The sequence below is a fragment of the Pavona decussata genome, unplaced genomic scaffold (genome assembly GCF_977016875.1).
Source record: "Pavona decussata unplaced genomic scaffold, jaPavDecu1.1 SCAFFOLD_273, whole genome shotgun sequence".
NCBI classification, from domain to species: Eukaryota; Metazoa; Cnidaria; class Anthozoa; order Scleractinia; family Agariciidae; genus Pavona; species Pavona decussata.
Genome location: NW_028145675.1, coordinates 1,905,001 through 1,926,122, shown reverse-complemented (window position 1 = coordinate 1,926,122; position 21,122 = coordinate 1,905,001). Strand labels below are relative to the sequence as shown.

At 38.4% G+C, this 21,122-nt stretch overlaps 3 protein-coding genes and 1 pseudogene across 15 annotated transcripts in view; 1 reads left to right on the top strand and 3 right to left on the bottom strand.

The window, feature by feature from the left end:
- The window catches only part of LOC146455539 (uncharacterized), a 362,351-nt gene that overhangs the window by 95,762 nt on the left and 245,467 nt on the right, over positions 1-21,122 (bottom strand). For 2 of the 12 annotated variants that reach the window (XM_085094240.1, XM_085094244.1), the window contains exons 1-2: positions 5,474-5,763; positions 5,179-5,288 (exon numbers count right to left, since the gene is read on the bottom strand). The exons of 5 other annotated variants lie outside the window; for them this stretch is intronic. The gene's annotated coding sequence lies outside the window, so the exon portion shown is untranslated. Of the gene's footprint in view, positions 1-5,178; positions 5,289-5,473; positions 5,764-21,122 lie in introns of those variants that run through there. 5 more of the 12 variants (XM_085094232.1, XM_085094241.1, XM_085094233.1 and 2 more) reach the window with 3 other exon arrangements.
- LOC146455552 (uncharacterized) lies at positions 147-1,909 on the bottom strand (annotated as a pseudogene).
- LOC146455550 (uncharacterized) overlaps positions 18,792-21,122 on the bottom strand; it is an 18,872-nt gene continuing 16,541 nt past the window's right edge. Inside the window, exon 5 of the mRNA XM_085094257.1 lies at positions 18,792-19,542. Within this exon, the coding sequence (XP_084950383.1) occupies positions 19,349-19,542 (194 nt within the window). The 3' untranslated portion in view covers positions 18,792-19,348. The remainder of the gene's footprint in view (positions 19,543-21,122) is intronic.
- The window catches only part of LOC146455551 (uncharacterized), a 10,118-nt gene continuing 10,036 nt past the window's right edge, over positions 21,041-21,122 (top strand). For both annotated transcript variants that reach the window (XM_085094253.1, XM_085094252.1), the window contains exon 1: positions 21,041-21,122. This exon is cut by the window's right edge and continues 2,418 nt beyond it. The gene's annotated coding sequence lies outside the window, so the exon portion shown is untranslated.

The following is a 21,122-nucleotide window of genomic DNA, read 5'->3' as shown; positions in this document are numbered from 1 at the left end:
AGCCACAAGGATCATTCAGACTGTCAGAAACACAGCAACGTGACCTGCAAAGGGGCAGGGGGTACTTTGTGTTGAGTTATGGAAATCATCCCATTATTTTTGTCCAGGATTGTAAATTACCGTATTTATTCCATCAACTGCCCATCTTCAGAGTTTAAAAGTGTTGACGGGCCTGCACGACTCCTGCAGTTCGCATATAGATTGGTCTCAAAGCCTTTATAGCTTAGCTCTTACAAGAGTGTCTTTTAGGGATTTTCCTTTGCGATATGAAATGAGGGGAGGCTCCTTAAAGATATTTCTCAGATATGGTTGATTCTGTATAAGGTGCCATTTCCCCATAAGTATATTCTTGAGGTTGGGCAACGCAGGGTGGTATTGCGTTACAAAGGGCAGTATTTTCTTACGTGCATTTTTGTTTCTCTGCTCCAGTGCTTTCTTTCTGTCAGTGAAATTGACCTCCGAGAGATGTTTTTCTACAGTTGTAGCTGGGTAATCTCTATTCTTGAGGCGTGTTGCAAAATTCCTCATATTCTCTTGAAAAGTGTTTTCAGAGGAATTTGTTCTTAGAAGCCTTAACGCTTCTCCTTTGATAAAACCTTTCGTGACGCCTGGTGGGTGGCACGAATAGAAATTCGTGTATTGGAAGGTCTCTGTAGGCTTGAAGTGTGTTCGCACGTCAAGGATAGAATCCTTGTTGAATCTGACACCTTTGTACACTATCGTGTCCAAGAATGTAGTTTCTGTTTCTGAGATTTCAGCCGTGAATTTGATTGTGGGATGGAAGTTGTTTGCTTTTAGAAGGAATTCTTCTATTTTGTTTCTGCTTGTATCCCATACTGATATGACGTCATCGATAAACCTTTACCAAAAGATAGGCTTAATTCTGCTCTGTCTGAGTATTTCTTTTTCTATTTTGGCCATGAAGGTGTTAGCAAAGGCTACGGCCATTTTCGTGCCCATGGCTGTTCCATGGGTTTGAAGATAATCTTTCCCGTTAAATTGGAACGAGTTTTCTTGTAGGATCAGACTAAGCATCTCGCTTAAAAACCTGGTAGGAACTGGAGGGTTTCCTTGGTGAAATTCTTCGTATGCATTGCATACAGTGGTAATACCCTCTTGTTGAGGTATGTTCGTGTATAGGCTTGTGACGTCCATTGAAACAAGTATAGCACTTTTAGGCAGTTTCATCTTCTCGATGAAGTTAATAAAGTCTGTCGTATCTTTAAGATACGAAGCTTGTTGTTGTGCTATTGGCTGAATAAGGTGGTCGACAAATGCTGAGATCCGTTCTGTAGGGCCGGAACACCCTCAGATAATAGGTCTTCCGACAAGTGTCGGTTTGTGAATCTTAGTGAGTGTGTAAAACACTGGTATTCGCGGAGTATCAGGCGTAAGAGAGAGCCATTTAGTCGTCATTTCGTCAATGTGGCCTTCTGAGAGCAGTGATTTAATAAGCTGTTGAGCTTTTTTGGCTGTAGTTTCAGCCATTGGTTTGTCTAAGGGTCGGTAGTTATTTAAATCATCAAGTAGAACTTGACCCTCGTTAAGTTTGTCTTGTCTGCTCATCAATACGGTTGTGCTCCCCTTATCAGATTTTTTAAGAATAATGCTTTTGTTACGCGATAACTCTTTGAGAGCTTGGCGCTCTCCCGTAGATATATTATCTTTTGGCTTGTCAAATTCTATACTTGCGAGCTCAAATTTGACCTCCTCTAGGAAGGTCTCTAGAGCTACTGATGGCTGGACTGGTGGTTTCCAGTCTGACTTAACGTGGAAAGGATGAGGTTCGCTTTCTTCACCGTGAAAAATATATTGTAGTCGCATTCGTCTCGCAAATTGATCAAAATCCGCGAGAAGTTTGCGCCTGATAAGATTTTCTTTTGTCACGGGTGTTGGGATGAACTTAAGACCACGCGATAGTAAAGTAATTTGCTCATCTGTCAGTTGTTCATTTGACAGGTTTTTGATATGCTGTTTGCGTGACTCAGTGGCGTTACAAAAGCGCTTTTTGTCTTTGATTTTTCTCCGCTCTTTTCTCTTTCGGTTTTTAGCCGTTTTGTTAACTCTATGGTTTGCTTTCCCTTTCCCCCTTACTTCTAAGGAGTCTGATAAGACACAAGGGTAAGATTCACTCTGTTTATTCTCACGTACTTGTGATCTCATTTGTTCTAACAGTACATCAACTTCACTAATCTTGGCTTTCAACTCTGCGGCTAGCTCGTTTACATTGTCACCTTTGTTGACAGTTTTCTTTCTAGCCGGTGATTGCGTTTTCTGGTGAGACGTCGGCTTAGTTACAGTATTTCTGCGAGATTTATACTGTTCGAGCTTACGAAGCTTGCTAGTTAAACGTTCTACGCGCCTATGGTGATATTTCACCAGCGCTCCTACGAGAGCCTGTTCTGCGAATAGATAGCATTTATTTAGCGCGGTCTGATATCTTGCAGTTAATCCGAGCCGGTCAACCTAAACAAATGCCACAGAGTTAGCATATCCAATGGCATATGAAGAACTTCTCCTAACGGCTCAGAATGATCATAAAGAAAATCTCCATTCAGCATATTTGAGTTTTTCCCTTCATGATCAAGACTAACATCTCATTAAGCAGAGATAAGCTATAAAGGCTTTAAGACCAATCTTTTAGCGAACTGCAGGAGTCGTGCAGGCCCGTCAACACTTTTAAACTCTGATTATGACAATAATGGACGGGCCCCGTTCTGCCTCGCATGAGACAACCATGTTTTCCAGTTTTACTACAGGCTTAAGCAATGCTGAGAGCAAAAGATTCACATACTCAACGCACAAAATGCTCTTTTAGAGCCGCAAGTAAGCCAAATATCTGGAAACTTAAAAGACTGGCCTTTGTCAGAAGCTAAGCACTTTGACCTTAGCTGACATCAGGATCGAAAATCCTCTTGCGCCATTGGCTCGCTTAAAAGATACACCATTGGTTCAAACTCAAGAACCAATAGAGAAGCAGGCGCAAAATTTCGATCCGCTCAACGGTCAAAGGGGATATATAAACTCAAAACAGCATAATTTGCTCCGACGCTAACAGAACTTTCAGTGGCAACTGATGAGATTCATAGAGAATCGAAACTGCAGTCTTGCCTGAGAAACAACACTAAACACTTGTCAGAAGAAATCGCTGAAGCATCCTAGAGATTCCCATGGCAGTTACTGACTGTCTTAGCTTTGAATATCTGCCGGATGCGAGCTAATGCACAAAACAATGGAGATACATGTCAGCTCTAAGAACATCATACTTGTCTTTCAGTCATGAACTGAGCAACAGAGCTGAAAACAACTGCTAGAGGCCAAAGCTCTCGAAAGCGAGAGACAGCAATAATCAACTTTGTAAAGACGTGGATCTGATAGACTCTCATATACACGATAAACGAACGAACACCCTGCAATCTCACCGCAGGTTAATAGCTTCAAAATGATATCACGAGTAACGCATTTCACGGATCCTATGTCTTCATAGATGACATATATTTAGCGCTGTCTCCTAAAGACACGGATCTATTAGACTCTCATACACGTGATAAACGAACAGCCTGCAATCTCACTGCAGATAAGCATGAAATCACGAGTCAGTTAAGAAATCCACGGATCCCATGTCTTCATAGATAGCATTTATTTAGCGCGGTCTGATATCTTGCAGTTAATCCGAGCCGGTCAACCTAAACAAATGCCACAGAGTTAGCATATCCAATGGCATATGAAGAACTTCTCCTAACGGCTCAGAATGATCATAAAGAAAATCTCCATTCAGCATATTTGAGTTTTTCCCTTCATGATCAAGACTAACATCTCATTAAGCAGAGATAAGCTATAAAGGCTTTAAGACCAATCTTTTAGCGAACTGCAGGAGTCGTGCAGGCCCGTCAACACTTTTAAACTCAGACAATCATGGCCAATATTTTCTGAAAAAGGTACAAAAATTTATGCTCTGGATATTTATGACCAGTCACCATAAGCTTGGTGGTGCAGTCATTAGTGATTATGTACTCTAGAAGCCCCCCTTCCTTCCCCCAAGCAATGTTTATTAGCCACAAGGATCATTCAGACTGTCAGAAACACAGCAACGTGACCTGCAAAGGGGCAGGGGGTACTTTGTGTTGAGTTATGGAAATCATCCCATTATTTTTGTCCAGGATTGTAAATTACCGTATTTATTCCATCAACTGCCCATCTTTGAATAAGCGCCCACCCTGAAAGCTCAAAAAGTAAATAAGCGCCCACCCCACCCCCTCCCCCCCAAAAAACATTTTCTGTACTAGCCCAGCATGAATTAAGAGAGCGTCATTTGTGTTGCAACTATAGTAGTCAGCGAACTTTTATATTGTTTACGGCTTGTTTATCTGAACTTTTGTACTTTTTTTAGTCTTGTTGAAGAGAAATAAACTTGTTATCCCTTGTTTTGTTATTCTTTAAAAATGTCCTCACTTGCTGAAAATGTTGGGGAAATAATAAGCGTCCACCCTCATGGGCCCAAAATTAAATAAGCGCCCACAGCGGTTAATCAGTAGTTACATTGCACACTGCTTTTTTTTCCCTGGATCTGCTAAGCTTGCGCTGAAGTGTACATCCTTGATACAGAAATTTATTCAGTTATCAATAATATTATTTTTGCAATAAAGCATATGCATGGAGCCACACAGGTCATATATCAATATCTAATATTTTCTAATTGGGGCAAGAAGTTGAGTAAGTGTCATTTGATGCATTTTGGCTAGTCACTGGAAAGCACAAATGTTTGATAAATGATTTCTTAATAAAATCAGATATTGTATGTCACAGGTTTCTACATTAAATTAGGCATATCCGCATATGGTATCAACTACAATCAAGCAAAAAAATTCTTGCTTGGTTATAAAAGTTGCTTGATTGATTATCAATAAAATAACATTATTACCCCTTACAAAATAATTTCGTCACTGATAAGTCACTTAACAAAAAAGTTAGTTGATGTTAATGTTGTAGTTCTGAATACAAAGCAATAAGCTGTGCTGAGTTTACTTTTAATGTGTATTTTTCAATTGATGATCTAAGCTGTACTTAGACTCTTACTAAATTACTCATACCAGGGGGCAGCTTGAAAGTGAAAAATATAATTGAGCATAATAATTCAAGCTAAAGAATTGGAAGCTAGAATTCGATCTAATCTTCAACTTACTATGTTGTCAGGGTTATACAGTCCTTGATCTTGAAATGTGCTTCAGAGTCTGATAAAATCTTTTCTGTCGAATCTTTCTCGTCTCCTTGGGGGCGGATTACGTTTCCTAGTGAAGGGACGAAACGTCAAATGATTAATTTCTTTTTAAATCTTCTATGGTCTCAAAGAGTCAAGAAATTCTTGGCCTGCCAAAACCGGAAGTGAATCGAAGGATCGAATGCCGAGTCTAAACTTCCAAAAACATTTTATTTAAGTTTACCCCCTGAAATTAAATTAAGCAAAGAATTGCACCTCTAAATCTTTTTCCGGTAGTCCAAATGTTACTGGACAATAGTTCTCCTCATGTGCATGGTCAATCGATCAGCAAATTCTTGAATTTTCTGAGAGCGGTTAGTTAACGCTTCCACGACCAACAGTGTGATATTTTACTATCTTTTGGCGTCTTCTCAAACAGTGTACTCCCAGTTTAACTAATCTCTCCTTTTGACTGGACTTCCTGTCTGTGTTTTTCTCCCCTCTGGCCAGCCTCACCACATAAATCATGCAGGATCCAGCCTTTTGTTAGACAGATTAGACGCTACCCAGTTACGTTCGGCCATCTTGAGACTCGAAAACTACCCGGGAATCCCAGCGGCCTCCCAGTAGTGAGGGATCTGGGTACGAATACAAAAATGCGTCGTCTGGAAGTGGCGATGGGGGTCTGGTGGGGTTGGTTGTCGTTGGGGAGGGTGGGGTGAGGAACGGTCAGGCCAGGATCAAATCGAAGTGGGATTACGTTGCGTGTGCATCGTTCAAAAATATAAAAAAAAAGAGGAAATGATTGCCGTTGAATTAGAAGGTTCGAATTGCCTCATTTACAGTCAATAGGCCTTATCACGGTTTTCGACGCCATTTTGACGGGTAGGCAAACACCTCTGAAATAACAGTGTTTGTATGGGAATCCGATGTCAAATAATTTTCAAAACACATCGCTTCTGAAAAAATCATGAATTGGAAACTTTAGGAACTGGGGAAAGGATTTTGAGAAAAAAATTGGAGGGATGTAGCTGTGCCAGAAAGCGCCCAGTCGTGTTTTGAACTTTCCATACATTCCCCTGTATTTTTTCCCGCGAACTATTTTTAGTAGCAGTTCACGGCTGATTCGCTATACAGACAAATGTACAATCTCGTACCCAGAGTCCTCAGGCTTTTTGGTCGGCGGGGCGGCGCCAGGACTCTGGGATAATGCCTTGGGATAATGCTAAAATATCATTTTTTTGATTGGTCGTCTGCATAACAATGGAAGATCGACAGGAAGTCCGTTGGTCATTTGCGGAAGTTAACCAAACCGGAAACCCCCTACCAATTTTCCTTGTTTTGGAGGGAGATTTGAAATGTCAAACTCGGAGTTTTGTAATTTTTATGTGTGTGTCACGGTTATTTTATTTTATTTTTTTCACACCAAAAATTAGAAACACTCCAATTCAAAGGCAGGTTTTGAATTATGTCAGTGAAACAATTTCTAGCCGGCTAAACATCAGCCGTTTTATCGTAGGAAGTTTGCCACTACCGTCATACGACGGTAAATCACGGCAAAATGCAAACAGCTTAAACTGATTACTGTCGCTGTTGTGAAAAATTATGTTCGGAAATATCATTATATCAGTCAGTTTGGGAGAAAAAGCGGTAGGAGAACGAATTGGTGAAGCCGTTCGCAAGTATGGAAACATTAAACGTAATAGAGACGACATTGGTGTCGTCAACGTTCTGAATAATTCGAACATGTTATTTACTAGTGACGGTTATCATGGAAAAATAGAGAAGTTCTTTAACATCTATAAATTTTGTTGTGGATAAAAATTTGGAGATGACTGATCTGTTGTGGAGTGGAGTCCATCTCAGGTTGCCGTTTCGATTAATTTGCCACAAGGGAAACGCTGAAGACATCTCCACGATGATCAAACGCCGCACACGAAAGCAAAAGTTTCACTTTTTTCAGTCACGGCCCATGGCCAGTTTGCCAAAGAAAAATAATTCAGAAAAAATTCCCGCTTTCAGGCGGAGGTAATGGTGTGTTGAGCATTTTTCTTAAATTTTGAGAGATTTTGTTTTGAGAAATTTTGTCAGATTTTTTTGTCACTGTTCCATATTCCATGCAAAATAAGAACAATTAATTATTTGTCCTAAAAAGTGTATAAGGCCGTGGTTTTAGGTTACCTTTAGATGAAAGTTTAATCTCAAATGTAATAGTACATACAGATTTGAAGTTTACTTTTACAGTATAGGGGCAGTTGAGAATAAAGACTTGTTGCCTGTTACTTACAACCATCTTCTCTGCAAGAAAGTCAACACACTGTGACAGTGAAGAGCCACCCAACTTGACCAGTCAAGAAACAAGTGTAGATAATACTGAAGCCTAAAGCTGGACTTCGAAATGCAGAAGTACCTTAAAATCTTTACATTTATTTATTTCCCACACGTACACAGACAAACAAATAAAAGAAAAAAAAAAAACTCAAGTAGTGGAGAGGATCAAGCTCAATAAAAGATACCATGAGGCTTATGAATATTAAGCCTCCTCAATCTTAAAAATATACAAAAGTTATTACATAATATATTGCTTGGAGTTTTTTTAATAACTAAACAAATAATGTACACTGAGTTTAAAATAAAGATGGCAAAAATTTGAAGGTAATGATAGTTTAATTGTACTCTGTTAATGTACTGTACATTAATATGTAAGTAAAAACAATCTAACTTTTTTAAAATATTATTTTTCCCTTCATCTGACAAAACATACAAATACTCCATTGAAGAAGTATGAGACAAGGAAACTGTGGGTTCCCTTGTAGACAAGTGTGCAATCATGCCTAAAGTACCAGTTGTTGAAAAAAAAAAATAGATGAGCGGTGGTGTGACTTTCTGTGCTATATGTTATGAGGAAGAACACCAAGTCTTCCCTTGAAGGGTTCAATTGGGACGCTATTATATTGAGGAGATACAAGAGAAGGCCCCTGCTCGATTTCATTCCACTGCAAGTGTACCTGTTGTACATAAACATGGAAGCCAAGTACCCCAAGTTTGTGTGGCATATGACCTGCAGATAATGCTTGCACAGCCTTGTGCAGAAAGTGACCACTTTCATCATAATTATATCCTTATCAAACACTCCAATTGTAATTGGCAAATTTACTGACATAATTATTTTGGCAGTGGATGGATTTTACTGAATAATTTGGTGAAAACAACCCCGTCTATCATTTCTTCATGCAATATTCATTCATGTAATTATTATTGCTAGTAAATATTAGCAAGAAATTTGTGGTAGCCAGCAGGTTTAAGCATAAAAATTATACTATTCAAATCTAACTTATGGGTTAAAGAAACATCACTAGCCTTATTGTTTATTCTGCTAACCAGCTAAAAAGAAATTTGAAACATCTTTTTAGATATAGTTTTGTAACTGATGGTATGACAAATTTAAATGATTTTGAATTATTATTTTGAATGTGTATTTCTATTGTTCTAGACCTTTGATCAATGCAGCTGATAAGGCTTGGTCCAGTCCCACAAACATTATGCAATATGCTGGATGACTTACATTGTGGCCTACTAGACAATCAGAGCCCGGGAAGGGCTTGAAATAAGAGTCGCGTTTGACAATTTTCAGTTTTAGTTCTTAGCTAACATTATTGTCAAGGGACCACAAATTCCCACAAGCGCTGGATAATTTACACAGTTCAGCAAAGGTCTCACAACACTGTGCCAATCATTCAAGATATTGGGGAGTTTGACAATAGTAATCATCTGTCGTCCAGTACTCAAAAGAAATGGCAAATCCTTCAGAAATTATCAATTTACCAGTAATGTGCCCTAATCAATCAGAGAATACATTAGGTAAATGTGTGTCAGTATCTTAGCTATCTGACTCAGCTCTTAGTTAAAGTGTGCACTCCACAACCAGATGAAGTCAGGCCGACCAAAATTATTTCAATTTATAATATAAACACAATTTCCCCAATCTTTCGACCCCTTCCCTGTGCTTCCTACACTGCACCCAAAATTACAAGAGGACTCACATAAGATAGTTTTAAATTATTTTACCTTGATTACATGTATACAAGAACAGACTAAGGAGATTATACGCACGGTATAGAAATTTACTGACTAAATGAAATATTATAGTCAGGTTATCAACAGTCTCTCAACAATCACATTATAACCAATTTACTGATGAGAGGTGGCATGATTACCACTCTCCATACAGTTCTCATATAATTACTCTGTGTTAAGGGAGAATAGTTAACAAATTAAACCTCAACACAACTCACTATCCTTATTTTCAAAGCCTGTTGGCACAATTATCCAATCTCTGTTATACTACTTCATTTTATTTCTAGATACATTATCAGTATACCTGGGAGCAACTCTACAGCACTAAAAGCATGCAAGATGTGAGCACTCTCTATCAGTTTTGCCAAAAGCTAGGCAAAAGGAATGTTTATTCAGAAAGAAAAACTTCAAAGCTGCTCTTGAATTCATGGCATGTATTAAATATATATGCTGATGTTGAAATTGTAATAGCTTGCACTCGAACACATATGACTTTCTTAAATTCACTTTCAGAAAAGCGTGCACACAATTCAGTCTAATAAAATTAACAATTTTTGGGACAAAAAACCCCTTAATTTACAACAGTAAATATTACTAATATTAAGAGGTGATTTAAATTGTTCTCAAATGGTAACATGCATGTATGTGTTCATTGAATCCCATTTGGACGTAAACTGTTAAGGGAAGGGGAGAAGGTAATTTGAACATAATTTCAATACACAGTCAGCTGCTCAGTTCTGTGAGAGGAGAAGTGATGGTTCCTTTTTATTTGTAAGTATCAACAGTAATAAAGAAATATGTAACTTGTCTGTTGTAGCAACGTCGAATCAAGTCCACCTTTCGCTCGCTCTTACATGAAAAAAAATCCAGTTGCTTTGATCCGCTCTTACGGGAAAAAAATCCAGTTCCTTTTGATCGCGTGTAAGAATCAATTTTGGCTTTCTCGAACACTTTCAAGGCCCTATAAAACCTTCAGGCCCAATAACAAAAACACGGCTGCCATTTTGGGGCATTTGACTTCCGTTTTAATCTTAAGCATGCGCACTAAGACCGGAATCCCACGTTTTCTGGGATAGGAAATTCCATTATCCCAGAGTCTCTCCTGGCGCCGCCCCGCTGACCAAAAAGCCTGAGGACTCTGGGTACGAGATTGACAAATGTATGAAAAGTTAAAAACTCGGCTGGACGCTTTCTGGCACAGCTACATCCCTCCAATTTTTTTTTTCTTAAAATCGTTTTCCTAGTGCCAAAAGTTTCCAATTCATGAATTTTGCAGAAGCGCTGTTTTTTGAAAATTAAAATTTTTAGTTAATAATTAATAGACGGATACCACGTTAGTTCACTAGCAACCTGGGGTGCTCTTGCGTGGGTATCAACTGTCTGTTAGTGTTCCAAAAATCTTTTTTTTCTTCTATCCCTTTTTAAAACCTCTTCAAATTTCATTCAAATTTAGGTAGAATCACCCCTTAGGGCTAACAGAAAAGAAAAAAAGGCAACAACTTACAATAACTTTATTTATTTAACTCACAGTTTCCCTAGCAAAATACAAGTGACAAAAAGGAACACAAACTAACACCAACACTCTCCGAAGTATTTGGAACAAAAAATATCAGTGAACACCGCTAACGACGTTTTCTACAACTTTGAAAGTTAGGGATCACAATAGGATTATTTCTCTTAAGCAGTTCGAGGTTGTCCTCAGTCAACAGGGATTTCACGCAAAACGTGAAGGAGAAAATATGATGGAGAAACGTCTGAGAGTGTTTCGTGCTCATTTGCGTAATTTTCTTTGGCAATTACTTACAGTCCGAAGTCATTTGGCTGTTAAAATCGTTGCTCCACAGGTACCAGATAGTTCAGAAACAACTAATAAATACAAAAATTAATTTCCACTTTGTAAGTGGGCAGTGGAGTGGTGCGTGGCCTATTGCGGCTAAGGGTCCCGGTTAAAATCCTACCTAGGTAACGAAAATGAAACTTTTTTCTTTTTTTTTTTTTACAAAGGCTCCAAACAATTCAAACTAATCAAGGAACTCAATTTTACTGAGGGGAACGACTAAAAATCTAAGCGGCGTAGAGGGCAGAATAAATGAGGCTCCTTATTAAAGCTTTTATGGCTTTCTTCAGGGGCACCCAACGAGCTAAATTTTCAGAATTTGTCAGGGAACAAACTATCTATCCGTTCTCCCAGGCTTGGAAATTAATGGTACAGAATTAAACAGTGTCAATTTTACCAAGTCTCTTGGTGTATTAATTGATGAAAATTTAACATAGAGTAATCATACCAACGCTATATCCAAAAAAAATTATCTCTTCTGGTATTGGATCTCTTAAACGAATAAGTCACTGTGTTCCTCCTGCAACTCTACATAATATCTATCACGGGTTAGTCCAATCGTACTTCGACTATTGTAGTGTTGTTTGGGGTAACTGTGCCAAAAGATTATCTGACAAATTACAGAGACTTCAAAACCGTGCTGTCCGCGTCCTTACTCATTCTAGTTATGACGCTAACGCCAACCAACGATTTAAAGAATTAGGCTGAGGCAATTTAGAAACTCGACGTCAAAAACTAAAGGCTGAGATGGTCTATAAGTTCTTGAATGGCCTCGCAACCAATTTTTTGGTCCTCGAAATTCATTCAGCGGAGTGATATGATTACTTCTTACAATTTGCGCGATTCTGATAATAAGCTTGCTATTCCCTTGTCACGTCCTAACTATTACAAAAATAGCTTTGGCTATAGTGGTGCAGTCCTCTGAAACAGTCTACCCTCAGCTGCTAGGCAAGCAACATCTCTGACCAATTTCCGACGATTGCTAATTAAATCCGACAGGGCATTCATGTAAAACAGGCTTTAATTTTGTTTACTTTATTTAAATAGCTAGCAATATTTTAAATTATAGAAGATTAATCTGTATACATAGTCTCTCGAAATATGTTGTAGCTTTTATATTTTATTGTTAATGCCTTATGTATTTAGTGTGTTTTAAAATAAAGATGATGATGATGATGATGATGATGAAAACTCCACACGAAGTGAACAACGAAATAGTATTTTTAACCTATTTTAATTTTTGCTGGGATATTTGCTGTTAAGCACTCCCAGCAGAACCTTGTCCAAACTTTCATTTCCTAGCAGGGTCTTGTACAACTTTCCAGCCAGCAACAGCAAAGAGCCTCAGAAGGGCGTGGCATCACGGCTCAATTTAAGACTTCTGTGTGTGTGCGCGTGGGGGGATTATGTGCCCCCCTCCACCATAATTTAGCCCTTCCGTTGGGTTAAACTGGAGGGGGTGGGAGGGTTTAGACAAATTTCCAAGACCACAAAACATAACAACGGCCCACTCGATAAACCATCTATCATCTTTTCCTAAAATTACTCTCCCAGCTAGCAAACTATCGTTTCCAGTGCGCCCGGGTAAGTTGTCTCTCAGCCAGCAAAGCCACCCCTGTGTAACACCTATTTTGCGGATCACCTCCGTTTTGTGCCCCCGTTTCTTGTTAAATACGATTTATATTTTGAGTCCTTGGCCAACCAAACACATTACGAACAATGTTTTATACCTTTCAGGTCCAACTTCATTCCCGCATGGCGTCCACGAATTCTTAGTTGAAGAGTATGTAGTTTGATGTGAGTACTGCTTTACGGTTACCGCTATTTACTTCTGCATTCACGAGTTGGCTCAAAGTACAGGTACGATTTGCGCTTCGATTCTGTCGGGCCGACAAATCGTAGCGTGTAAACCGGCCTTTAAGCAACGCAACTGGCCTAGTATGAAAAATGTTTTGGTATGTGCTTCGATCACATCATCACAAAACACTTATTTCTCGAGATTTCTCCGTCTCTTCCTTTCAAGGATGATTTCAACACCAAAGACAATACATTTGTGTTAATATTCGGATATCAGGTTACTAGAAATGGGTAAATTTATGTATTGTTATAAACACTCTCTTCTACCATCAAGGTTTAACGATTTATTCTATTTTAACTACCGAGTCCATAATTATGACACCAGATGTGCGCATGATTTTTACCTTACTCATATTCATAAAATATCTGTGAGCTTCCAAGGACCAGTGTATTTCAATTCCTTTGCTACTGATATTACATATTCTAATTCTCTTCCCTTATTAAAAGGGGAAGTATCATGGGGTTTTTGACCTCTTTTATTAAACACGGTAAAATAAGACCTTCACTTTGCTACAACATAATTCTAGAACAACAAGAGGAGAGAAATCAACTCAATTCTTGACAGGAACAACTCGTGATCTGTTCTAGCGCATTTTGGAAACAAATATACGAAAAGTTGACAAACATTAGCCGAACATTTTTCAAGTTTCAATCCATACCGACCTTCTCTGTCTCTAGCCAGAGGCACTAATCGACAGTTTTATTGCACTGGGTAATAATTTATAACAAAAATAGACAATTATTTCTTTTTTGTATCTGTTGTCAGACATACATTTTTAGGTTTTCAAATGACATCAAATTTTCGTGATACTTCCCCTATAACGTAAACTTTCCAAATATTTTTGTGCCAGCTACTAACTGATCTCGGGAAATTTTCGTGTTTATCTTCCTCCCATATATACTTAACTTTTGTTACATATTTTCATTTCCAATTAATCTTAAGTAATTTACTGCCATGAGTATGTATATATCATCTTATGTAAATCGTTTTTAACTCGTGAATGCGCTTGCGCAATAAACGAGTTATCGCTGTGGGGAAAATGTCCGGAGGTACTTCATGTAAGGCCTATTAGGTTAGATTAGGGTAGTTACTGCGATAATTCACTAACTTCAGAACAATATAAGTGGTTTCACATGAAGTAACTCGCTCGTTCCATTGGTCACTCCCTCAGCTGTAAGCTTTCGCTCATGCGCAGTGCTGTACACTTTCACCAGATATGGCGTACTTTCACGGCAAGCTTAACTTTTCCTCTTCCCTTAGCTTAAATCTCGTTTGTTGGAGTTCAAAATTAAAAGAAATAGCCCAAAGAACACTCCACTGATGTATACAGTGTTGGTACGTTTTTATTTTGGTGAGAAAAGCGCCTTGATAATGGCTGAAGCAGATCGACATTGTCGTCCAAGACAGTTCCAAGTCAACAGGGATTTTGGGTAAGATGGAAGGCGAAAATACGACAGAGAAACGTCTGAGGGTGTTCCGTGCTCATTGGCTTGGTTTCTATAGTGGCCTTAAGTCAATGAGCTGTTAAAATCGTTGCTAGCGGGTATCTCAAATAAAACGTGTTCATGTAAGCTGCGGATTTTCTTGGTAATGTTTGAGAGCTTCTGGGAATACAACGCACAAATACTGTCGAACCTGTATATAACGGCCCTGTATTAAGCGGCCACCCTCTATTAAGCGGCCAGTTTTTAAAGTCCCGATTTTTCGCGCATACAAACGCTGTATTTGTTACCTGTATTAGGCGGCCACCTCTATTAAGCGGCCGCGGCCACCCTGTAGCAGTCCCATGTTTGTCTTTCTTTGTTATTTTTACCTGTATTAAGCGGCCATCCTTGAATGGAAACTAAGCCATATGCACAGTACCATGGATAACAGGAATTGTCGCTGGCAGTGCCGACAGTCAACGACTTGCTCTACAAACACAAGTTTTCCACTTGTGGGAAAAGTGTCCCCCTTGTTTAAGTCGTTGTAATTCTTACCCTATTCCTATTTTAACTTGAAGAATTTTATTATATATTGTGTTACTTTTGTAATTAGCAACATTACCGTTGTAACTCCACTTCGATCGTAACAACTATGAAATGACGGAATGAAATATTTTGTTGTGAACTGCAAGTCACGTAAGTAAGTGAGTTAAAAATACAGTACTGTACACTGTACAAGAGTATAAGACAATTTATTGCACAGTGCTTTTAGACAATGTTACGTATATTATACCATTAAGTTACAAGTTGGCACTGAACTTTGTTTAAAGTATTGATCTCTTGAAAGAGTGTTGATTGTCCTATTGTTTCCCTGCATGAAATGTTTTTGTATGAGACACCATTAAAATTGACATATTAGACAACGCCCAGTGAGTATTTTTAGTGATCCTGTATTAAGCGGCCACCTGTATTAAGCGGCCAGTTCCTCAAGTCCCGAGGGTGGCCGTTATATACAGGTTCGACTGTAATTACAGCTTTAATTGATTGTGGATTTGTATTGAAATACTATTCTAATTGACCGATTTTTTGTATCCGAACAGTTTTTGCAAAATTTTTGAAAACGTGTTCTGCACTACGGGTCAATAGATTCGTTTCAAAATTGACTGGCAATTCCTTCAAATAGCGTAAACGAAGGATAGGCAATTTCATGTGATGGACGTAGCGCTTCCTAATAAGAATAGAGAGAGAACGTATAGGAAAAACAACACTCGCTTTGTCTGGAGTAGTTGTTTTCCTAATTATAATATCGAAAAAGGTACACTAGTTGTTGCTGTTTTTTTTTTTTGCCCTTAAATAAAACTTCAACGATTGCGTTGATAATTTGACTCGCGTTGTATGGGCGAATTCTTTGTTTGCGTAATGGCAGAATCACCGTCATGACCTCTTTCCAACCCGATGATGCCATTATTCCATTTTTTGATTATGATGTCATCATTTCCAATAGCGTAACCTCCACCCCCTCCGCCCGATGATGCAATTACTCTATTTTTAGATTATGATGTCATCGTTTCCAATAGCTCTATTTGATACTTAGAATTGTCGCCACAGCGTTTGACCAACACATCACGTGATAAGTTTATCTGCCGTCCGTTGAACTGATATCGATACATTAATAGTGGAATGTGGAACAAACGAAGCAGCGATTTGCGTAGTCATACAATTTCATGGGAGGACGGTTCACAGTCTTCATCGATTCAGCATTTTCAGACAAATAGATTAAAATAGTTGTAGGTTAAAGAGATTTGTGGTGTACGAACTCCTAAAATTGACGTTTCGGCGTTTTTTAGGTTGAAGGTATTGCCTCAAGCGGCAAGAAAGCACCTGAATTATTGAGCAAACTAGAAGAGATCTATTTGCAAATAGTCGAAATTCGCATGATCCGCCAGGGCATCCACAACACTGCAAATCTTCGTTTTTCTCTGGCTTAAAATGACTCACTATAGACTCAAATTATCTAAAACAGTGCTGTTCAATGTGCACATTATGAAGTGATTTATTACCAAAACACGGCATCCGCGGGAGCTTCACCAAGTAGAGTGACGTCATTAAGCAGGCAGGTTTCTAGTGGTCAAAAAGTGGTATTTTGCACCAGAAACAACAGTTTTTGAAGACTTCGGTACAATTTCTAAGCTAACAATATTTTTTGTAAAACATCTTAAGCTCCCTAAAACTGAAACCTTTTTCGTGTTTTAAAGTGAAAGGAAAAGGAAACCTTTTACACGTGCCAATCATGGCACATGTAGCCTTCTCTCCTCACCCCTTTCCCTCGCTCCTTAGAAGTACAGCGCTATGATATAAAAAGAGGCAAACATTGAAACAAAAGGTTTTAATCTATTGTTATTCAAATACCATTAAAGACCTACAAAATTGCACGACCTGATTAAAAAAAAGCGTGATAGAGACAAAACACAATAACTATTGCGAAAAATCCAAATCGCCGTAAAAAATAATAGAGAATTTAATATGAAGAAGTCCACCAATTCGCCCCAAATTACCACACAATGACTTAATTGAGCAAAGCGCTGGCAAGTTACGTCGAGATCAGAAAGGGGTTAAACAGAATCTGACTAATCTGAAGTTAATATCACTAAGTATGATACAAAGCACTTGAACAGAATCATAAACATTTAAATGTGCCTTTTTTACCAGCGTTTCTGGTGGGCATGATGAGACGGCTAATTTACGCGAGCAAAATTTATCCAAGCCAACTTGAGGCGTAGTCAGTTGCCACGTGCGATTTTTACCGCGCGCTGGCGGTCAAATCATTCCAAAGAATCAGGTTGCTTGTGTAAAACCCCTCGTTTGGCCCCCAATTTACCTCTAACTATAAAGCATTGATTTAGTGTACGTAATATAAAAATAAATCTCTTGTTCAAAGTTAACTTTTCCGAGAATTAACACTTACGGACCCATCTGAAGTAGCTTTCCAGGAGTTCAGATTGCACGCGACGTTTTTTCAGTTTTCCTGGGAAACCATTTTTTTTTCTTTGCTCAAATAAACAGAACTTGAGCAACAAGTTGCACATGGAGCAACGTTTCTTTAAACAAGCCCTTGGCAAAAAGACAAGTAAGGCATATACTAAGAACATGAAGAATCAATAAGTGAGAGTTCTGTGTGGTCAAAATTCTCCAGACATTCAACAAAATGAAATGAGCAGAGAAAACCTTACACCTTTGTATCACTCTTCTTTATTTTATCGTAAAACTTTGACCCTTTTTGGGGTTAGGCTCCGACAGGAGAAACAGGAGAAAACCGCATGAGCAATCTGACTTCAACGATCTCATAAAAAGGGTCCTACACAAATAAAAAAAGTGTTGTTATTTATGCTACCTCATGCACCGATCGCTATTTCACATATAAAACCTAAGGTGCTACTAAAATTGTAGCAAATTATATTTATCGGTAGCGAGGTTCCTTTTACTTCTTATAGAACAATGATGGTTGTTTGTTTACATAGTTTTTGGGTTTGTCCGTTTAACTACTTACTACGTCTCCTATTACTACTGCGCAAACGATGTGCGCATACTCCGATTTCTCAAGGAGATTATTGTTGCTTAATTATCTCTGAAAAAATGCGTCCTTAACCCCAATTGTCTTTTTGGATTCCGACGGCCCTTGCTAAGATCCGCTTTTCCTGCATACTCATAAACGGCGCAAATTACTGCTGTGTTAGGAGGCACCGTCCTTAAGACGGGGCCATACGACGTTCCAACATTGTTATATGAGATGCAACGTAGTCCAACATTTGTTGGATGGCAATGTCAGACTCGCGGCTAAACGTCACCTATTATTACTGCAAAATTCATAAAAAAAAAATTGAAAGACCAACTGAGACTTAAACATCAATTTTGGAACTTTTCAGCCAGGCCTTTACTAATGCATATGGTTACATGGACTATATACTACAACGAGCAAAAAACTGACTTAAGAACTGAGGAGGCAGAGTGCACCGCAAAACTCAATTAATTTCTTAGGATATTAATTGGAGAACTCCTTTGTTCAAATCAATAGCGTTAGTACGCAATGATACGACACTATCTAACGAAAACTCATGTCAAAGATGAACTCTTGAGAGAGATTCCTATGACCTCCTAAAGAAACCTAACCGAAATTCCTGAATTTTCTTCTTTTTGTTATTAGTTGACTGTTAACAGTCTCCACTGTGTTTTAGAAGCCAATGACCATCCCAAAAACCTAAGCCAAAACAAAATCCTTTTTGTCTTTCTTTTTTTACTTTATACACACGATAAACAAATATGATCAAACTATCTGTACTACTGCATAATATTATTACCAAAAGCCAAGTCTAAAAATAATGCTTTTTCTTTTTCCTTTCTTTTTTCGTTTAACTTCGTGGGTCACAATAAAAATAACGGCACTTACGCGGCCATTTTTGCCGTTGTTCAGCGACCGACTTAAAGATAGGTCGGCTCGTTGTACACTACGTACTCGCTAGTTCCAAAAGTACTGGTTGTTGGCTCTTGTTGCATAGCAACAACGTTTTTGGTTAACCAAGGAATTTATAAGAGTTCTCTTATGGTAGGGTTAATAACGAGAACTGCAGAAACCGAAGCGGTTTGAAATTTTGTGTATTGCTTACATGACGGAAGCCACAGTCACATTTCTTGTATTGTTAACCTATCAACACCAATGAGAACTATTTCTCAAAAACTATGTTAGATTAACACCTTTGGTAACTAATAAATTCAACATATGTACAACTTAAATCAGCTATTCAACTTTAAGAGAAACTTTAAAAATTGTGTTTTACACAATCTTGGACAAATAATACTTCTAATACATGCATATTGCAGAAAGGTTGTGTGTTGTCTTCTCAAAGAGTTTTGTCCAATATTGAAATATTAAAAAAAAGGATGAACGTACAGCGTACTATTTACAGTAAGTCAGCTGATCCTGGAAGCTCAATTTCCACTAACTTGTCGTAAAGTTCTCCAACACTAAAATAGCAGCATTTTGCCTGACGGTTAAGGACAACATCACAAGGGTTGGTGGTCCTCTTGTCAAGGTAGCGGATCTCGTTGTGAGACATGCCAAGTCTCTCTGCAAGCAGTTTCCATTCATCTCCACCTGAAAGAAAAACGATTCATAGATAATTTGCTGAAGTTGTGTAAACCAAGTGATATTTCACAATTTAATTTTTAATATCTTTAACAAGGTCTATTACTTCATGAAAGTTATAACGGCGAAGTCGACTTTTTCTTTCTATTTTGTTACCACTTTGCTTTCATTTATTCATGAAACTATAAAATGCTACTTTTAACTCAGTAAAGGAAAAATTTACTCGGAATAAGCCAAGACCATTTCCATGGCAATGTCCAATCGAGAAGACTTATCATACCCCAAGATTAACTATAAATCCTTAAAGTGAAGACCCAAAAGGAAGGGCACGGATAGTGCAATTTCTGACAATAGCAAATCTGGGGGCAAAAGAACTTGACTACTAGTATAACAGTAGGGTTGATGTTCTCTGGCGTAAGTATGTTTTTGGCCCGACTCAGGCTCATTTTAGCGGCGAGGGCTAAAATTTGTTCTGAGAAGGGCCAAAAACACATATTTACGTCGAAGAACATCAACTCTATAACTATTATAATAATTTCAGAGGGCATTCAGAAAAGGAGTCAAAGACGGTAAAGTAAGCGATATCTTGAACGCTGCCAGAGTCGCTTCGGCGTTTATTTTACTGTACAAAAGCTTCCATTGCCGCATAGGCCTTATGCAAAAATAACTGATATTTTAATATTCTTTTGTCTACATCCAAATTAGCCTCACTTGCCTAGTTCACGGTGAAATATTCTTTTGATTTTTGAACTCAAGAACGAGGTTAGTGAGGCTAATTTGAATGCAAACAAAATGGTATTAAAATGTCAGCCATTTTTGCGTAGTCTATAAGCTTAAACCTTTGGCACAAGATCGCAAAATTTGTCAAAAGAATCTTTGCTTCTAAGTTTTCAAAAGGAAAATAACATAATTTTTTAAACTTATTGCAAAGCTATACACAAAATTCCCGGATGAGGGCTGTAGACGATAGCGTAGGAAGGCGGCCAAAAGCCGTCCGGCCCACAAAAATTGCGAATGGCCCCGCGAGATCGGATTCAAAACAAACTTTTGTTGCCGATAACAAAAAAAGTCACATTTCTTTCAACATGAGCGAGGTAAATGAACATTCCGACAGCGAATTTTACTATCCTGAAGATCTGTCCGATCTGGAACTTCTTCGACAACCAACGTTCTTTGAAAACAGAGAAAAACAGCCAAAACCACTTATGAAGAAATTCGCAGCCTAATCGAGAACCAACAAGAAGAAAACAGTTAAGAAAACAAGATACGACATGAACGTATTTCAGAGATTTCTCAAGTGTGGCGAGAGACGACAGCTGACTTAAATTCTCCGCTGAGCTCGACAGTTCGCTTCTATGCAATTTCTTTATAACAGCGAAGAAAAAAAGACAAACTGAATACGAAGCCTGATATAATGTCCTCGCTTTTCGAGCAGCATTCAACGATACTTAGATGATAAAAATGCGAAGATAAACATCCTCAAAAATGAACCACTTAAGAGCAATTCTCCAAGAAAGTGAAGCAAAGTTGGAAATGAAAATTTTTAACCCCCCTTCATTTTTTGTTTGGAGGAAGGTTACCTGGAGGGA